Source organism: Equus caballus, chromosome 8, assembly GCF_041296265.1.
Source record: "Equus caballus isolate H_3958 breed thoroughbred chromosome 8, TB-T2T, whole genome shotgun sequence".
Taxonomy (NCBI): Eukaryota; Metazoa; Chordata; class Mammalia; order Perissodactyla; family Equidae; genus Equus; species Equus caballus.
The window spans coordinates 41,225,669-41,244,592 of NC_091691.1; the positions used below are offsets into that span (position 1 = coordinate 41,225,669).

Below are 18,924 nucleotides of genomic sequence, written 5' to 3' on the forward strand. Positions count from 1 at the left end.
TAATTTTCTCTGCTGATTAACTTTGTTGAGTTTTGGTAATTCCTCTTTCTGCCCTCTGATCAATCAGTGCATATCCCCGTGTGACTCTGACTTCTGACCCCAGCCAGGCTAATGAAACATCTTAAGCAAAATCCTTTGGTTTCCTCTTCAGGAATATGGGGAGCTCTCAACCGGGGATGTTAACAGAACTGTTGGAGTTTTTTGGAGAACTATTCTATATGACAAAGAATGAGGTAGCTCGCTCCTTAAGCAGCATTAGCAGGTTTCTAGTCAAACTGAAAAGGTGAAAGATGATGCACTTTTAAAATATTTGTTTGGTTTACATTTTCTATAGAAGCTAACTGTATAATTTCTTCTTTAAGAACGACGTAGTTTAGCTGGTATACTATCACAAGATACACATATGAAAAAATCATCTCTAAAGCAGCAATAATTTAGGGAAAAAAATAAGTGGAAGCTTATATTGTGATGGCTTGTGTCATTCTGAGATTTAAAATAAAATGAACTAGTTCGTAAAGATGTCAATCAATAAAAGCCTGACGTATGGGAAATTAAGCAGTCTCTTAAGAACGTTCTAAACAGTCTACCTGTCACTTCTGCATTGTACTGGTGGCTCATTTCCCGAGATACAGTCATTAGTGTTGTCAGACAGTTAAAAGGCTGTGTTTACTTTACTTGCTGTTTGTTCTTTCCTTATAAATTATGAAGTGCACACCTAGTGTTTTCCAGCTGAGTCACTGAAGCCGATTGTCTGCATGACACATTCTAAGATGCATCAATTCTCATTAGAGCTTCACTTCTCTTCGGAAGGGAGAGCACATGGTGGGACTTAGGGGAGCCCCCAGGGCATCTTCACTTTTCCTTGAGCCTCCTCATTCCTTCTTTGTCTCATGTGATTGCTGTCTCAAAATTGTTTTTTTAAGAGTTACTAGTTGATAGTTCTAAATCTGCAAATTTTACAGGCACTTCAGGTTGTAGTTATGTAAATATTGGTAAACTTAGTGGACCTGATTTGTTAATACTGTGTTTTTCTTTTCTTTCTGTGCGGAATACAAAATATTTAAAATATACAGCTAAACTGTGAGGTTCTTGCTGGAGGAATGGGTCCAAGTTTTATTGTTTGTATTTCTAAAAATGCCCAGTACATAATGGGCACTCAGAGGAGTCCTGTCATGGCTAAAAGTGACTAGTTAAGGAGAATGAATATATTTGGTCAGCTCAGTATTTTTACGAATAATCAATAATAAAAATAGCCATTCAGTTAGCTTGTGAATCTCTAAATTGACAATTTCATATCTTTGGGATATTTAATATAAATGTCTTGTAAGAAGTGTTTTGTGCACATTCTAGGTGTATGAGCTATGCTTATTATTAATTTTAGAGCATCTAGATGGATGCCGAATTCCCTCGAGGAGAACAGAGTGCCATGTACTAACCAGTGTGACTTGTACGAAGGCCCACGCCAGGGGAGCAGTTCAGCTCTCTCTCAGGGATGGTGCCAGCTGGACTCCTGAGGAGTAAAAAGCTTGCGCAGTTGGTTAGACCTTTGCTTGGGCTTCCCTGTGCATGTTGCTACTTCTTTGCCATCTTACTGTATTTTCACCACCATATTGCAAACGTGGCAAAAATTAGTGGAACTAACATGGCCTTGCCCAGTAATTGTTGAAAATCCACAAGAAAGGCAAGAAGAGAGAGGGCAAAATAGAAAGGGAGATATGACATTTGGGTGAAGAGACAATTTTTGTTTGTTAAATTTTTATTCTCTAGTGGTTGCAAATAAGTATTTCACATTTGTGAAAGGGTGAAATTTTTGAAAGTCGCATAGAAGAGGCAGTAGCTTAAGAAGGACGGGTGACATCTGATCTGTGGAACGTGACTGTGGCTGTGGAGACAGTGGTTTCATCAGGCTGAAATGGGTGCTAATAAGTATTTCTAAAGTGATGGAGGCAGCTCCCTGCAGAGGCTTTGTTCCCTTTGAGCTTTGCTCCGAGTTCATTTATTTCTCCACAGGCTTTCATCTTCCCTATTTCATGAGGTTTCTTGTCAGAAAAGGCATATTCTTCAGGACCACTGTTAGTACTGGCTGAGGGAGCCGGAGAAGGCATGCAGCCTGCCATGTTGATATTTGAGGGATGAGATCAAATTTAAAATTACAATTAAAGATAAAAAGCCTTCTTACTGTGGAGGCAGAGCGTGGTTTAGATCTTGTTGGTTTTGGTTACAGAGGAGGAGTTGCAGTGTGGCCTTGAAGCATCCGTGGGCTGTGCAGTCAAATGTGGGTTGTACCCAGCGTTCACTTGCTGATTTATGTTGCAGAATGAAATAGGGTAGAATAGGAAATGTGGCTATAATACACACACACACATAGTAAGAAACAGCAACACACATTTTTCAGGAAAGTTTTGTGTCTGAATGTGTGTGTGTGCCTAAGTGCACACGCCTTATCACACATGTATACTGGGTTACAGTATACACTATATTTGGTACTTTGAGTTATGGTTAAGCTGTTTGGAAAATACTGGTTTTAGAGCATTGTCTTTGGAGCGTGACGTAAAAAGTTCAAATTCTCCTAGCTCTGTCAGATGCTGTCAGTGGGCCGCTTTGGTGATCTGGTGAGTTAACGGTTCTCTGTGTTTCATGGAGTCTTCATTCTTGGGAGGAGTGAATGAGATGGAGTGTATGGAGTCTCTGGCCTAGGCACTGAGGGGCACATTTCCCTGTGCTCTCCTTAAGAACAGCCAGTGTAAGTGGTGATTCCCGTGCTGTGGCCCACCGACTTCTCTGTCTTGTCTTGCCTTGCCTTGAAGCTGGTTCTTTTGTGAGTTCAGTGTCTCAGTGCTGCATTTCCATTCACCACGATCGCGTTTGTCTCCTCCCTCTTTGTCCACTTGCTTCCTATGCTCTCTCTTCTGCCACCACCTTCTTTCATAGACAGGGGACTGGGGTTATAGCCATTATCTTTGGGTTAAGAAACCAGAAGTTTTTTTTCTTTCCTTTCTTTCATTTTGTCTGTCTGTCTTCCTCTTCTGCTGTTGAGGAAAAATGTATATTTATTTGGGTACCCAGGATGCTGTACCGTTATAACTTTAAGCCCCTGCCACTTAGTGTGGTCTACAGATCAGAGTGGGTCTACACCTTTTTCCTGGTCCATGACCAGTGTGGAAATTGAGAGCAAGTCTTTAGAAATTTTTATAGGAACTTGATAATTTTATGTTTATTTAATCTAATAACAAATTTGGGCTTGCATTTTGCATGTCTTTTTATTTCCTTTTTCTAGAAATTCATGTTTATTGTATTTTACATAAATGTGATCTGAGATATATCGGAAATTTTAAAAACTGGTCCTTCATCATAGATTGGTTGAGAAGCGCTGCTCTGGATAACTGAATTGTTACAACTAGTGTAGCTAAATAGGTCAGAAGAAGTACGAAATGATGCGGGGTCGGTGAGCCGAGGAGTCGAAAGAAAGATTTCTTAGACTCTCAAGATCTGGCAGTAGTGCTCTTTTATTTAGAGAATAGTGTGGAATAGCATGGGGACAGGACCCATGGGCAGGCAGAGCTCCTGCTGCTGCCGCTTCTGCTGCCCCCGCTGGCATGGGGACAGGACCCATGGGCAGGCAGAGCTCCTGCTGCTGCCCCCGCTGGCATGGGGACAGGACCCATGGGCAGGCAGAGCTGGTGCGTGGGGACAGGACCCATGGGCAGTCAGAGCTCCTGCTGCTGCCCCCGCTGGCATGGGGACAGGTCCCATGGGCAGGCAGAGCTGGTGTGTGGGGACAAGACCCACAGGCAGTCAGAGCTCCTGCTGCTGCCCCCGCTGGCATGGGGACAGGACCCATGGGCAGGCAGAGCTGGTGCGTGGGGACAGGACCCATGGGCAGTCAGAGCTCCTGCTGCTGCCCCCGCTGGCATGGGGACAGGTCCCATGGGCAGGCAGAGCTGGTGTGTGGGGACAAGACCCACAGGCAGTCAGAGCTCCTGCTGCTGCCCCCGCTGGCATGGGGACAGGACCCATGGGCAGGCAGAGCTTCTGCTGCTGCCCTGAGTTGAGGGTTAGGGCTAATTTTATAAGGCATGGGTACGTGACTTATTTTTACTGGAAAAAAAAGAAAAAGATGATGTAAAAAGTCATTAAATGATTTCAGTGCAGGTGGGGTCTGGTTATTGTGCGGTCATATAACTTTAGATACGAATCTGGCCACATAGATCGGCATGCAGGTGAGGATGCCCCGGGCTTCTCTCCCTGGGGCAGTCCTAATTCATACCATAAAAAAAGTCCACTGGGTCATATAGTTTGGCATGTAGGCCAGGTCACCTTGGGCTTCTCTAGCTGGGGCAGCCTTAATCCACATCACAAATGGCTGTGTGAACTAGAGAGAAGCAGGATATGTGCCAGCAAAGATGGAACTTGTAAACTTTTTACGTAGCTTTTGGATCTTAAGTCCACAAATTTGAAGGCGCGGTCATTGAGGAAAAATGAAGACAAAACAGCCAAAGGGAGAGAAAGACCAATGGTCTGTGCACTTTTACTAAAACTAAGAAGCTTAAAAAGTGAGTGTTATAATAGCCTTAAAGTTTCTAAAATGCTACATCTCTGTCAGTTGAAGTATTTAATAACACACATAATTTTGCTTCCTGCTGATGACAGAAAACCACCCCTTCTTTGTTCTGTGCACAAGCTTTCTCAAATGTAGGAAGAGAACTCATGCAGTTTTCTCAGCCTTTAAAAATCCAGAGCCTCTACCACACCAGTGCAGATTTTAATGATGGGGTGGAAGGGAATAACTAATTATATGTAGCTATTGCTCCTGTCACAAACAATGATGCAAGATAGTCTAATCAAAAGCATTTGCCAGTGGATGTGATTAAGCTAAATTTAATTCACCCGAAGACTCAAGAATGAGAACATTGCATGTTCTAAAAACAGAGTTTTCCTTTTCAGGGAAACCAAAATAATTATTCTTAAAGACCCTCAAAGACTGCATGTAAAGACTGCCCCTTCTGAAGCCGACTCCATTACGTGGAGCCCTTTTCATTCGCCTGCGATGTTGCATTCTCTACTTCTGTACTTGTGACTAGAGGGTGTTTTGTTATCTGAACACAAACAGAATTTCTATGCTAATTTGAATTCTGATTTCTTTTATTTATTTGCCCAGTTGGAGTGTTTTTTTGTAGGGGAAAAAAAATTGAGATAAGAAAGTACCTACTGAGGGAGACCCAATTACTCTTTGAAAATGCATTTCCTCACAGTCAAAACACTGAAGTAGAAGGTGAAAATTAAACATTCAGCCATATAGGGAGATTTTTAAAAAACAGACTTAATAGTCTAAAATTGAATAGAAATGCTTTTATTTCTTTAAACGGTGGGTTTGGGTTCATGAGTTGACTTTACTTTCATAGCAGATAGGTGATAAATTCAAGCAATTAAAAGGCATCTCTTCCCTCCCACCTGCCATTCCATTTTGCACAACTGTGAATTTACCCCAGGATTCTGGGTTGCTAGACTATGCTAAACAGAAGTATTCACACTTTCTTCTGTAAACTCACCATAAAACAATAGTGCAGCACTGTCAGGAAATACTTGTGTTACTGAAATGTCATCTTCTATACTTTGAAGCCATAAGGTAAGTCTTCGTGACCACACACAGAAATGCAGATTACCTCCCCAAAGCTTAATGTAGGGGAGAGATTAACTGAGGTGAAGGTTTTGTAATATTTCAAAAAATATTTACTCTTTCATAAGGAAAGGAAAAATGACCACTTAAGTGAATTAGGATAGGACCAGGTCTGTGAAGCAGACAAGTGGAAATATATAGAGCCAAATGCTAAAGAATTACAGATAATTTAGAGAAGCCATGAATTTAGGAGGTATTAGGAAACAAAGTAATCATAATGATAATCGCAAACGTTTTTTGATCTTGTGCTGTGTGGCAAACATTGTCCCAAGTTCCTTTATATGCATTAATTCTTCATTGTGGGGGCTGCATAGGAATACCAGCTGCAAGCCTCTGGAGAAAGAAAAAAGAGATCTCTCAGGGGACCAGACCCCAGGGAACAAGTGCTGGGTAAACAGAGACTTTTCCTCTAAAAAATTGTGCATATTGACATCAGAGTGCTGCTTACTTGGTTTCTGGACAGTTTGGAAGGAGAGTAACTCTGCCCGTGACAGTGGGGCAGTCCAGACGGAATTGCTTCCTGTGGGCCAGAACAAGGGAAGGAGGAAGACAGTGCAGTGAAGTAGGCGTTCCTACCAATGCCATATGTGTTCTTGGAAAACCTCTGACTAATTTCACAAAATGATGCACTGAGAGTGATAGATCTTGTGAGAAAAATGGGGCTGACCACTCAAAAATCTATGGAGCTTTGTAGCCAGGGAACCAACAAAAATGGTAACAACCCTAATAACAATACTGTCTCCTTAACTTAGAATCCTAGCGAGTACGTCCTGAGCCCTGTACCCTGGGGCTCCAGCTTCCTCCTCCTCACTAGAGAGGCCCTTGAAGTCATTGCCTTCTGATAGAGACCACTTTCTGGCGACTTAAAAATATGACCCAGGGTTTATCTTCTTCATCAGTGAGAGTTCTCTCCTTTTTCAACACAGGAGGGGAGCAGAAGCTTCAGTTTCTTCATCTGTTCTCACAGTTTCCCAGACAGCTTAAGAGAGTGGGAAGAGGAATGGCTCTTGAAACCACTAAACTTCTTGCCACTTCTTATGCTAAGCAAAGGCACTTCTGTAGGATTTTTAGCTTTGTTTAAAGGAGGCCAGGTAGCCTCCTTTATCTGGGAAAAAATTTGCCCCAATCACTCTAAAACTTTAATGTCCTGTAAAAAATTGCACATGAACCAAAGGGACTCCTGTGTTAGATAGATGTCACTGCCCTTTGTGAGCTAATATGCATTACAGAAGCATGCCATGTAACAAAACAGACTATATTCTGGCTTGAAAACGGGGGGGGGGGGGGGGGGGGGGGGGGGGAGAGAGGGAGAAAGGAGTATAAAAATTAGGATCAGTTGAGTGTGTGTCACTTAGAGTACCTGAATTTCACCGTGACCTCAAGATAAAAATTTCTGTATACTTCAGACAGCTCAAAAGCTGACAGAGCATTTTGTGCTGGAATGGAGCACAGCGGAGTGAGTGTTGGAGGACAGGCTGTGTAACTAGGAAAATGGTATTTTAGGGAACCCTGGTGATTTCCTGAGCAGTAATGGTAGAAAGTTACCGAGCTTATGGCAACATGTGGGAAGAGACTCCCCCGTTTCAGCTTCATCCAAGCATCCACGCTAGACTTCACGGGGTGTGGGAACAGGTGCTTTGGCCATCCTTTGCATACGGCCCTGTTTACCACCCGGGCTGCCCAAGTTCAATTGATGGAAACACTGCAAGAAATCATACTCTTGGCAGTGTGGCAATACTAAAGATTTTGGTGATTCACGCTTGGCCTCAAGGCCATGTCACACCTCAGCCCCATCAGTAGGAGTGTACATGGTAACTATGTTGTAGATAACAGAGCTCCAGATGATAGAATATGGAGTAAATCCACTTATATTTTGCTAAAAGTGGAAAAGTAGAATTTAAACTCATTTTATAAACACTAACAGCCTGCTTTTAGATTTATGATGGGATTGGTGAGCCCTGCGCATTTTGAAGATTACTTTGCATTGTGCAGACTCTAGCTAACCCGAATTATTTCAGTGATATTCTCTTGGAACCTGTTCCCTTTCTCTGACCCCAACTCTTTCTTAAATCGCATTTGCAGTTCTTCCTCATTGCTGGGACACACGTCTTATAGATAACCGTTCCCTGTGGCTTGGCTTTCGTATTTCCAGGTGCATGGCATTCATCTCTTGAAAAATTGCTCTATTTTCACATAGGTACTATGATTTTGCTTCACTGTTGTGAGGGGTCTGTTTTCTTCATATATGCTCAAATGGCACATGAAGCAACATGGGGTATTGGAGTGTGGCAAGATGAGTAATGGGCTGGAAACGCAGAAGCTCACAGTTCTGGTTTTGTCACTAACTCATCCTAAAATCTGGATAAACTGCTTCCTAATTCCTCTGTGACTCAATTCCTGTTTGTTGTAAATGGCATTAACAACACCTCACCTCATATAAGGGCATACTGAGGGTAAAAGCCAGAAGCAAACATTTTATAATATTGATCCCTTAATAATAGACTGTTAATTTATAAAGGATATGTCTACATTTATGTATCTTATTTAGTCCTTATAATAATTCTGTGGGAAAGGTAATCTTCTCATTTTTCTGTTTAGGACTTCAGTTTGTAGACAAGATTAAAAATACACACTTTCTCTAGTATTGTGTTTGTATGTTTATAGATATGTGTGGATGTATACACACATACATACATACACACACTGCTTTGAAGATTATGGTTCACAATAAGGGAAGTTTTGAGAAGAATACTCAATTGTTGATAATAGTCTGCTCACCCAGTAGAAATCATGAGTTTAACCTCACCCAAGTAGTATTTTTTTTTCCATTTGTGTACTCCAAATTTAAATGTACTTCCTCCTTGGAATTTCAGCATATTTTTCCTCTCTGCTAAAGAGGACTTAGGATGACCTGTTTTCCCTTTCATCATAGAACATTTTGCTTTTATCTCTCTTTGTGTGATATATAAAATTCATACAATCTTTTTAGTTGCCTTTTCTGTTGATCTTAAACATGAGGAGGGCCCAAATGACATCTCTGATGCCAGAGTATCTGGAAAGCTTGAATCTATCTGGAAATTCTTCAGCACTTATGGGTTGGTTAGTGCCACAGATGTAAAGATACGAAAACCTCATAGGGATTTCTGAGAATGACCATCCTCCAATTGGCACAGCAATCGCATCACTATGCTCAGTCATACCCTGTCATGAAAACACCTCCACTGTCAAGGAGAAGTCAACGGTTACAGCAGTGGGGCAGGGTTGTGGTGCTGAACTGCAAGAGAATCATATTATATTGACAATAAGGAGCATCCTAGGGCTAATAGTGTGTTCTAAGATTCCACAAACCAGACCAATCTGTAATCTTTCTCTAGATTATGCGAGAATCTTAAAGTGGCTATGATGACTAACTGGTGGTACCGTTATACAATAGTGCTGTCCAATAGAACTTTCTGAGATGATGGAAAGGTTCAGTATCTGTGCTGCTCAATATGGTAGCAGCTAGCCACATGTGGCTGCTGAGTGCTTGAAATGAGGCTAATGTGACTGAAGACCTGAACTTTTAATGTTTTGGAATTTAAATTATTTTTTTAGATAGCCACATGTGGCTAGTGACTACCAGATTGATCAGTGCAGGTCTGCAAATTATGCATATTTTTATTTAGGAGGCTAATTGCGGTGACATCAAGGGAATTTTCCGGTTGCTGATCTTGAGAACACTTTGGGGGTAAAAAGATATGAAAGAGATGGGACTTTTAAAACCTAAGTAAGATATGTGGAGTTGCAGTGTCAACTCGTGTAAATGATGGTGGCTTTTCAGAAATGCCTGGAAAGTAGTGTTTCTCATTGTGACTCTCCTTTGATTTTGTTTTCATAGGCTCTTTCATGTTGGTGAACACATCTGGAAGACCTGAGGAGCAGAGAGCCCACCTCCTCTTACCTCAGCTTAAAGAAAATGATACCCACTGCATTGATTTTCACTATTTTGTATCCAGCAAGAGTAATTCTGCTCCTGGGATACTCAGTGTCTACGTGAAGGTCAATAATGGGCCTTTGGGGAATCCTATCTGGAACACATCTGGAGACCCGACGCGAACATGGAACAGGGCAGAACTGGCCATTAGTACTTTTTGGCCTAACTTTTACCAGGTATGCTCTTTGATTTCATTTCGTATTTTGATGCATCCGCTAACTTCTAAAGTTATGAATTGCCTTTATCTTAGTCTAATCAGAGAAAGTATAAGAAGTGTTGGTATATTTTATGCCAATGTAGGGAAAGCTTATGCTTTTTGATAGGGAGCATATTGAGGCTTTGTTTGTTGTTACACTACCTTGAGAATTGAGTAAAATACCCTTCAAACTTGTTTATGCATCTGTTGTTTTAAAAAAATAAAAGCAGTAACCTGCAGCAGGGCAGGGAGTGCCTTCTGCAAGGAAATGTTACTTTCTGTATTTAAGTAAGCCCTGTCTGACCCAGGGAGACAGCACTTGATTCTAAAAGAAGCAGCCCCTTCTCCTGTGAGTGGATCTCAGGAGTAAATAAGTTATTAAGATGGACCCCTTGTGGAGACTGGCTAGTGAGGTGCAGGTCCCTGTTCTCACCCGGTACGCATGTGAACTGAGTCCTTGTCTTTAGTGGGGGCTGCTGTCCTGTTATTTGGGGTGTTCTGTTGAGACCCACTTGCCCACTTTGAGTTCTTGTTTAAAGTAAGTGAAGGGTGGAGGCCCAGGAGCAGTTAAGTAGTAGTACAGAGCAATCATGATGTCACATCTGTCCTGTCGGCAAGTGCCTGCACCACAGAGCATCCAAACTCAGGATCTAAGGTGAGAAATTAGTGACAATGGCATTGGCCGCTCTATTTCATTTTGCCCACAACGCCTTTACAATATAACTTGCTGTTAAGAATACTCAATTAATTTCAAGCTAAGGGGATGCATTAAGAGGATTGCAATATTTTCCTTTTCCCTTTCTTAATTCCTTTGACTCACTCAGGAGCCAGCTGGAACATGTCTACCAGATCATCTCTCATGAATTGAGGTGCTTGGCTAGACTCAGGGATGGGAAAACTGGGTCTTCCTGAAGGCTGCTTGTCATCCAAATGGCATGAACAGCACCCGGAATCCATCCTATGGGTTTGGTGTTTATTAGGGAAGATGCACCAATCCCCAATTTCTCTATTCCTGGATTTGATTGTGGGAAGAAATGGGCTGTACATTTCTTGCTTAATTTATCTTTGCACCCTCGTACCTACAACAATTTCTGGTATTTAATAAATAAATGGAAGTGAAGAGGTAGTAAAAGCTTTGTTAGTCCACGTGTAAATTGTTAGAATCTTTTTAGAGTACACTTCAGCAATGCATTTTAAAAGTGTTAAAAATGTAGATATGTCTAAATTTAGGAATCTACTTTAGGAATTCATCCAAAGGAAATAATAAAAGAGCGTTTGCAAATAATTGACACAAGTATATTCATGGCAGTTTATTTATAATAATGAAAAATCAGAAATAGTATTTCCAACAATAGAGGATTAGTAAATTTATGCTACCACAGTACAAAAGTTCATTTTACAATGATTAAGAATAATGTTATGTAAGACTGTTTAATAATGTATTTAAGATTATATTGTTAAGTGGAAAAAATCGGTATAAAACAATATGTTAAATTCCATTGTTTACATTAAATATATATACTATATATTTATAAAAGGCTAAAATATATGCTGAAATAAATATATTAAAAAGTGGTATCTCCCCAGCTAGTGATTTGAATTTTTTTCTTTCTGTCGTCTGTCCTATTCTAAATTTTCCCTAATGTACACATACTGCTTTTACTTACGAAACAAAAAATAGTAAAAACTAATTGTTCTTGCAGAGGGAAAATATCCTATTTAATGAATAACCTTCTTTTTTATAAATGTTTTAATAACCAATCAGTGGTCTAATTCAAAAATATGGCCTCTGGGACGAAGTTCTTCCTTCATGGGATTAACATGGAAGCAGTGGAAGTGGGTTTGGCTAGCTAGGCTTCAGAAGGTTTTTCTACAGTGGACTAGGCTAAGAGGCTGAGTGTTTTAGAAACTTCCTTTGGAGGAGACCTTCCCAAAGATGATAAGGCCCAGCTCGGTGACGTCCCACTGCTCCTCTGGGACCTGAGCTAGGTCCTCCTTAGTCTCCAGGCATCTGCTGGATGGAGGCTAGTAGGACACATTCCTAGACAGATCAGAAGGCATGTCCTGCCCACCTTTGCCCTTGTTTTCTTCTCTTTCACCTTAATGGTGCCCACTGAAAACCTCTAGGAGTGAGCTCTTTTGGAACCCTTCACAACTTCCAGAGCTCAGTGCATTGTATTGGTTTTGGCATTGGTTTCAATCCAGATCTTAGATTTTTATTTTGCCTTTGTTTTATTCAGCTTGGGCTGTTATAACAAATGCCACAGACTGGGTGACTTAAATAACAGACATTTATTTCTCATAGTTCTGGAGACCAGAAAGATCAATGTGCCTGCAGATTCCATTCTTGGTGAGGGTTTTCTTCCTGGCTTGTAGATGGCCACCTTCTTGTCTTCTCATTGTGCACTCATATGGCCTTTCCTCTGTGTGTGCATGTGGAGAGCAAGCGAGCCCTGGTCTCTCTTCCTCTTCTTATGAGGACACTAATGCCAATAGAGTGGCTCCTCATGACCTCATCTGAACCTAATTACCTCCTTAATGCTCTGTCTCCAAATTCTATCACATCAGGGCTTAGGGCTTCAACATATGAATTTGAGGGGGGCAGAACTTTCAATCCATAAAGGCTTTATCAACTTAGCTTATACAGTCAAAATTAAAGGAATAATTTAATTTATAAACAGTGTTAGGAGACCAGCCTTTAAAAAGGAATTAACAAACTGTATTGAAAGTAAGGTGGTCCTGTATATCAGACCATTGTTATCTTCAATGAATTCTCACTTTCTTGAACATTTTGAATAAAATATTTTGCCTTCCCGGTTGTGAACCTTTGACCCCTCACCCCCAAGCTCTCCCACTTCCTTCTGTGACCTCTTTCACGTTACTGAGCAGTGCGTGACCTGCCAGACTGAACTGGAACTTCATTCCTATTATACTTTTTAGTTCAATGGGTAATTCATTAGAAATAGCTTCAGACTTTGGATTTAAAGGTAGATTTGTAGAGATTCTTTAATATAGCATTGCTAAATGTTTAAGAACCTGTGATCAACAACTGCAAAGGGTTTGGATACCCTGAAATGCACTTTTCATTCAGTTCCTGAGCACTCCCAACCAAGCATCAGCCTTTAAAGTTTTAACAGCACAGTTAAGGTTGTACTTCTGTCTATTTCCCCTTTATCTGCTGGGCAGTAAACATACTGAAGTCATTACACTAATAGTAGCATAAGCTGTTAGGTAAATGGCACTCTGTAGAGGATACAAGAGAGACATCAGCAGGAAACTTCCCAAACGCCGAATGTTAAGCCTTAAAATTGCCATATAAGACCTGAATGTATTTCCCAGTTTGGATGAGAAACACAAGCTGTACTAACAGAGGTGAAGAAGAAGGAAAACACCTACCAGATCCTATTTCCACTTCGGGCCCAAGGTGTCAGCCCAACTGGAGACGATCAGAAAAATAAGTTGTCTGTGTTCAGGCATCGCTGCCGCAGGTAGGGGCTTCCCTGCTGTGGACTGCAGCCCCCAGCCCGTGGGGCTAGCACACCCTTACTGAGGAGGTGACTGTCATATCCTGATGCTCTTAAAAACGGGAACCATGCACAAGCCTGTCTGCTTCTGAAGCATTTTCCAAGATAGACTTCTCTATAAGGAGGTCTGCACTAGCCTGAGGATGTGAGTGTGCTTTACGTGACTGTTATATTTCTAATCACAAAATATAAAAAATAGTTTTCTGGTATCACACGTGCATGCATGTGTGTGACATTTTCTTTTATGAATGTGGTTTATAAAAGTCAACATCCAAATGATGCATTCTTAGAATACAGATTGGCTGTTTTGGAGCCCAACAGCTGAGGACAAGGTAATAGGACATGGACATCTAAAGAGGATGGTGCCCTTGAGAGACTGTCTCTCAGCGCAGAGATACTCAGCTTCCCCCAGACAGCACCTCTAGGTTAGTGTTTAGGCTGCAAGTTACGTTATAGAGATCTAAAAAATTAGTGTAAGGTTATTGTATAATTGAAATCCTAGTGTATTTCTATAAGATACTTTTCACACTTTATTAAGTAGTTTTGATGTAATATGTTAAGATTGATGAATTAACTCTTTTAAAGAATTTCCTATTATAATATTGCTTGAAAATGGGCAGCTTCATAGTGCAGTAAAAGAACATACACTTTGGGTCCAACAAAACTGGATTTGAATATCAACCCTGTTTCCTTATCAGCTTGAGCAACTGATTTAAATGTACTGAGCCTCACTTCCCTAATTATGGGACTAAATATAAAGACTGTGCAGGGTGTGAAGATGAAAGGAAAAGCACGTTTGGGACGTGCTGGCCTCTCAATAAATGGTGGTAGTTTATTGAGATTAAGGTTTGTGGAAGGCAGTAAAAAAAGAAACAGCTACTGGTTGAGTGCTTTCTCCCTGCTAAGTCCCTCCTTCAGTGTGTTTAGTGGAATGGCAAAGGTGTTCAATTAAAAAGTGTTCTGGGAAGAAACGCTTTAGGGAAACATCTGGTGAAGTGAAGTGAACCAGGTTCCTCTCCACCAGAGCGTCTGAGAACTGCTGTCACGCACAAGTGCGAGGGGAGGCATCGCAGGGTCAGGGGTCAGCGTTCCCTGGACTCTCTACCTCATCTTGGGGATCCAGTGCTCTGGGAAGCATGATTTGGAACTGTTGTTCTGGGCTCCTTCTGTCTGTCCTGTCCCTTCCCCTCTGCTTTTGTCAAGAATGTCCATTTCTCACTCAGTTTTGGCTGCAGCATACTGAGTCATTTTTCACCTTGGTCAGAATCTGAGCCTGTAGTTGTTGGATTGGGGGAGACTTTCAACACAACAAGACACAACTGCCCTGTGTCCTTTTGAGAAACATCTAGGTTTTCCTAGGCATCTCTCATTTTCACAGTCTTTCCCTAACATTATCTTTATTAGGCATTTATAGAGTTGTACAACGTTTCTTAACAGAGTTAAGTGTTTTTGCCACATTTTCTGTAGCTTTTCCCATTTATAGGAGAATAGTCTTCCATAGGTACAAATCTAATGGTAACCTGCACAGGATGCAGCTAATTGCAGGTTAATTACTGTTCCTTAAAACATAAATTGCCAAGTATTTGGTGATTAACACATATTTAATTCCTTAATTAATGTTTGTCCTAATTGCTGCTACTCAGAACCTGCCCCTCTGTTGGGCGGCAGCAGTGAGAGGTACCTGGGCTCTTGCATCTGCGCCTTTGATGTGGACATTGACTTCCTGCCATTTTAAGAATAGCATTTTCCTCTCACAAGCACCATCTTGCTTTTTGTGCTAATTAAAAACAAAAAGATTTCCTTTGATTCTGCTTCTTCCCCTTGTCTCTCCTCTCCCCTGGTCCCACAAGTTTCCAGAGGCTCCCTATCACTTGCTCTGGGTTCCTAACCCTGCATGCCCCCAGAGACATCGCCAGCAGCCCGTGCTCACTGCCTTTTTCCCAGCTTTGGAATATGGTGACTCTGAATCCAGTCAGAGCCCAAGGAGGCAGTGATCTTTAATACAGATGGTTGCTTTGCAAAGAGAAAAATGCATAGGTGACGGTGAAAGCCCCTCCCCAAGGCCTCTCAGTAAAGGGGTTGGGCTGGGGGCCGGTGGGCAGTGACAGGGGGAATGTGAGGATGTCATGGAATGACCAGAGTCTTTTTGTTTCTCTGGGGCCTCCCTGTAAAAACAACTGCCTTAGATGTAGTGCAGGGTCCTGGGGGAAGCTGGAGAGTGGATTCCAGCTGAGCCCCACTCTAAATTCTCTGTGCAGTGAGGACACAAAGGGATCTACACTTTAGGAAGGCTAAACCAAGATTTACCCTTTAGCAGTCCGACACTGTTCCTGTAAATGAGGAGTGCAGGGAATGGGAATGACTTGATCTTGCCCATCTCTTCACATTAAGCTCCAGCCTTTAGTCCCTGCATGGCCACCTGGGTCCCTTTGCTGTCTTTGCCTTCAGCCCACTTATTTTACCAGAAAGTCATGTAAAGCCACCCTGAGTGGCAACAGCTCCACATATGTTTGCTGCTCAGAGACAGTGTTTTAAGTCTGAATAAGTGAGTGTTTTCTGGATTGTGTTCCACAAATCCCAGGCATGTGGAAAGGCATTAGTTGACCAAATGGGAAGAAGCCCTGATTTAAACAAAGTTGAATACATTCTGTCCTGCAAGCCATTTCAGAGCTGGGGAATGTTTCTGAATCTCCAGGAGGGACAAATGGCGGGTACGGGTACGCAGCTGGAGTTTGGGCATCAGTTTGGGCTTTTGCTGAGCATCTCAAGTCTAGTATTCCCTGGAGTATACTTGGGAAATACTGATATGTACCAATGGAAAAACACGACTTTCTCTGACCGCGTAAATTCCTTAGCTTATGGCCCTTATTCCAAGTGCAGGACAACTGAATTGCTTCATACCTTTAGGATGATGTGGGGAATTAGAGGTGGCAGTGAAACATAACTCTGTCTCCATCAGGAAAGCTATTTTAAGCAGTTGCTCCCATCTTCTGCATTTTGTGCTTAAAAAAGATAAACAGTCTGTTTTAAGAAATCAGTGGGGACACCCTAGGCTGTCAATTTCATATGAACCCAGTGCTGCATTTAGGGAATAGATCGATTCACGTGACGATTTTCATCTTCAAAGAAAATGTTTTTATTTATTTATTTTAAAAAACTTAGCACATCTCTAAGTTTCATTCTTAGCTTGTGCTATTTATTTGGTGATCAAGGATAAGTACTTCTGGGTTAACATCTTATCCTTCTCTGTGGTCTGTTGCTTCTTGCTTCACAACATGCTGCCTTATAACTTTCCTATTTTTTCCTCTACCTTAATTTTCTTTTATGTCCTGTTTTATAGAATGAGTATTTGAGCTATGATTAGAAAAGATTTGAAAAGAACGCTAGTCCTTTCAAAAGTGAAAGGGAAAACAAAAATAAAAGTAAGGAAAGTTGTGTTTATTGGTAGAAAAAATAGATGGTCATTTAAGAATAATTTAAATGAATAGGGCTGACAGAGCACCGATAATCTGTGAATCTTGTCCTTTGAACTCCTTTAACTTTGGGAAAGTAGATTTTTACTTTACTTTGATAACATATCCATATAAACAAATGCTTTAATATTTTGTTCCTGATTTTTTAAGGTCACACAGTTTGTGGTTTTGCTTTGATTCTTTATCATTATAGAAACTTTTCTTTTCCTGTGTCTTGTTTTTTATTTAACCCATCTGGAAAAAACTCAACAACAGCAGTATTTGTAAATGGGTACGATCTATCTTTGGTTTTTGGATAAATCAAATCAGAAAGGATCTACTAGGTTATGTCTGGAAGGAAAGACATGTACTGTTTAATCCCCTTTGTTCTGGAGAACTGATGACTGACTTCCAGCACACATTTTCTGTAGGGTTTGTGGTGGTCAGCAGACCCCTTTTCTTCACTCGCGCAGAGCTCAGGACAGTGGCAGCATGGAAAGCTCATTTTGCTCTTCACTGAAGCAGGGAGGGTCAGGATGCTGGGTGTTAAACTGCTCCGCTCTCCCGTTTGGCAGGCATCTGAAGGAGAGCCTGAAGTCAAACCCCTCACAGGCCGACATCTAGCATGGCTTTCCATGAGCAAACGAAAGAGCACCCGTCAGGGCTTTAACCTGTTGTTCCTACCTGAGAGCAATTGTCCACAGCCTCCAAAGACAGTACGGATATGACGCCTTGTCTCCTGAGATGTTATTTGTTGAGTGACTTAAGAAATATTGATCCTCTCTAGTCTGCATTTCTTTACATCTTGTGACTGCAAATAATATATTGGAACCATCAGCAAAAATGAGTATTGAGTCTTTCCTCTGCCCGAGTTCTTTGATAGAAATGAGGACTCTGTGAATCCAAACACGTGAACTGAGTGATTCTCATTTGTGGTCATTAAGTGCTCTAAAGTCACAGAGAGCACTGAATTTTGTGGGAAATATGGGATTATTCTGCAAGCCTCTAGTCACAATATTTTTATCAACTGATCACTACCTAATCTTGTTTTAGGTGTACTTCTGTTAAAAACACCTTATTTAATATATATTGTTAATTCTCAACATTGAACTCAGCCTCCAGCAGTATGGCTGATGTCTGAATGAAACTTATTTAACACACGTATTTTTCTCTCTAAGGCACATTACAGCTTTCCTGCGTGTAGGAACACTGGACAGTACTTCAGCACTGCCTTGGGGCCATTTTAAGTAGCAGCATCATCAATAAAGGCACAAAAAATGAAAAACATGGCACTAAATAGCCCAGGATGAGGACACTTATTTGGGTATGAGAACTGAGACAAGAAGGCAGAGCATCGCCTTGTTCTGCCTCAGATGGCTCATGTGTGTTGGGCACCTCACATTTTTGCTACTCTGTACATGTGAACAAATGACCATGAAAGCTTTGCAAGTATTGATTTTGGAGTTTCAAATAAAGTAGCAAGTATGGGAATTCACAAATAGAGGATCCACAAATTAGGATTGATTATATCTTCTGTTAAGCTAAATCCAAAAAAAAGGTGATGCAAAATTAAATTCTGTGTTGTGGCAAAATTATTCCAGAAAAAGATATGGCTCTCTGATTCTGTCATACTGATCCACCACTTTAGCTTTCAGTTTTTTATATAATCACAATTTAGGTTGGGCTAGAAGGTAAAGACATTCCTCCTAAAGATGTCTGTGTTTTGGTAAAAACAAACAATGAACATTTAGCTGAAATCTAGCTAATGCTAAAGAACATTGTGTAGAATGAAATCTCAGGGTCAGGTTTTAATATTAAAGTGTTATAAATTCTCAGTTCATTTTCTTTATAGAAGATCTGACTTCTAAATGAGTTAGGTTTTATTTTATTTTATTTTTAGTTTAATTGTATACAGTATTTTGAGGTCTATAAAGTAATTGGTTTCTATGATTTTGTTTTGGTATATTGCAATTAGGCATTTAAAAAAAATTCAGTAATGATACTACAGGCTTAAGTGGAATTTAAAACACCACCTGTGTAAGACAAAGGAAACAAGTCAAGCCAGGGAGGAGGTTTCTCTCTGCCATTGCTGGAATACAAGG

General features: G+C 41.0%; 1 protein-coding gene across 8 annotated transcripts in view; it reads left to right on the plus strand.

Moving 5' to 3' along the window:
* The window catches only part of PTPRM (protein tyrosine phosphatase receptor type M), a 770,187-nt gene that overhangs the window by 295,640 nt on the left and 455,623 nt on the right, over window positions 1-18,924 (plus strand). For all 8 annotated transcript variants that reach the window (XM_023648190.2, XM_023648193.2, XM_023648191.2 and 5 more), the window contains exon 3: window positions 9,555-9,826. In XM_023648190.2, coding sequence (XP_023503958.2) covers window positions 9,555-9,826 — 272 coding nt within the window. The remainder of the gene's footprint in view (window positions 1-9,554; window positions 9,827-18,924) is intronic.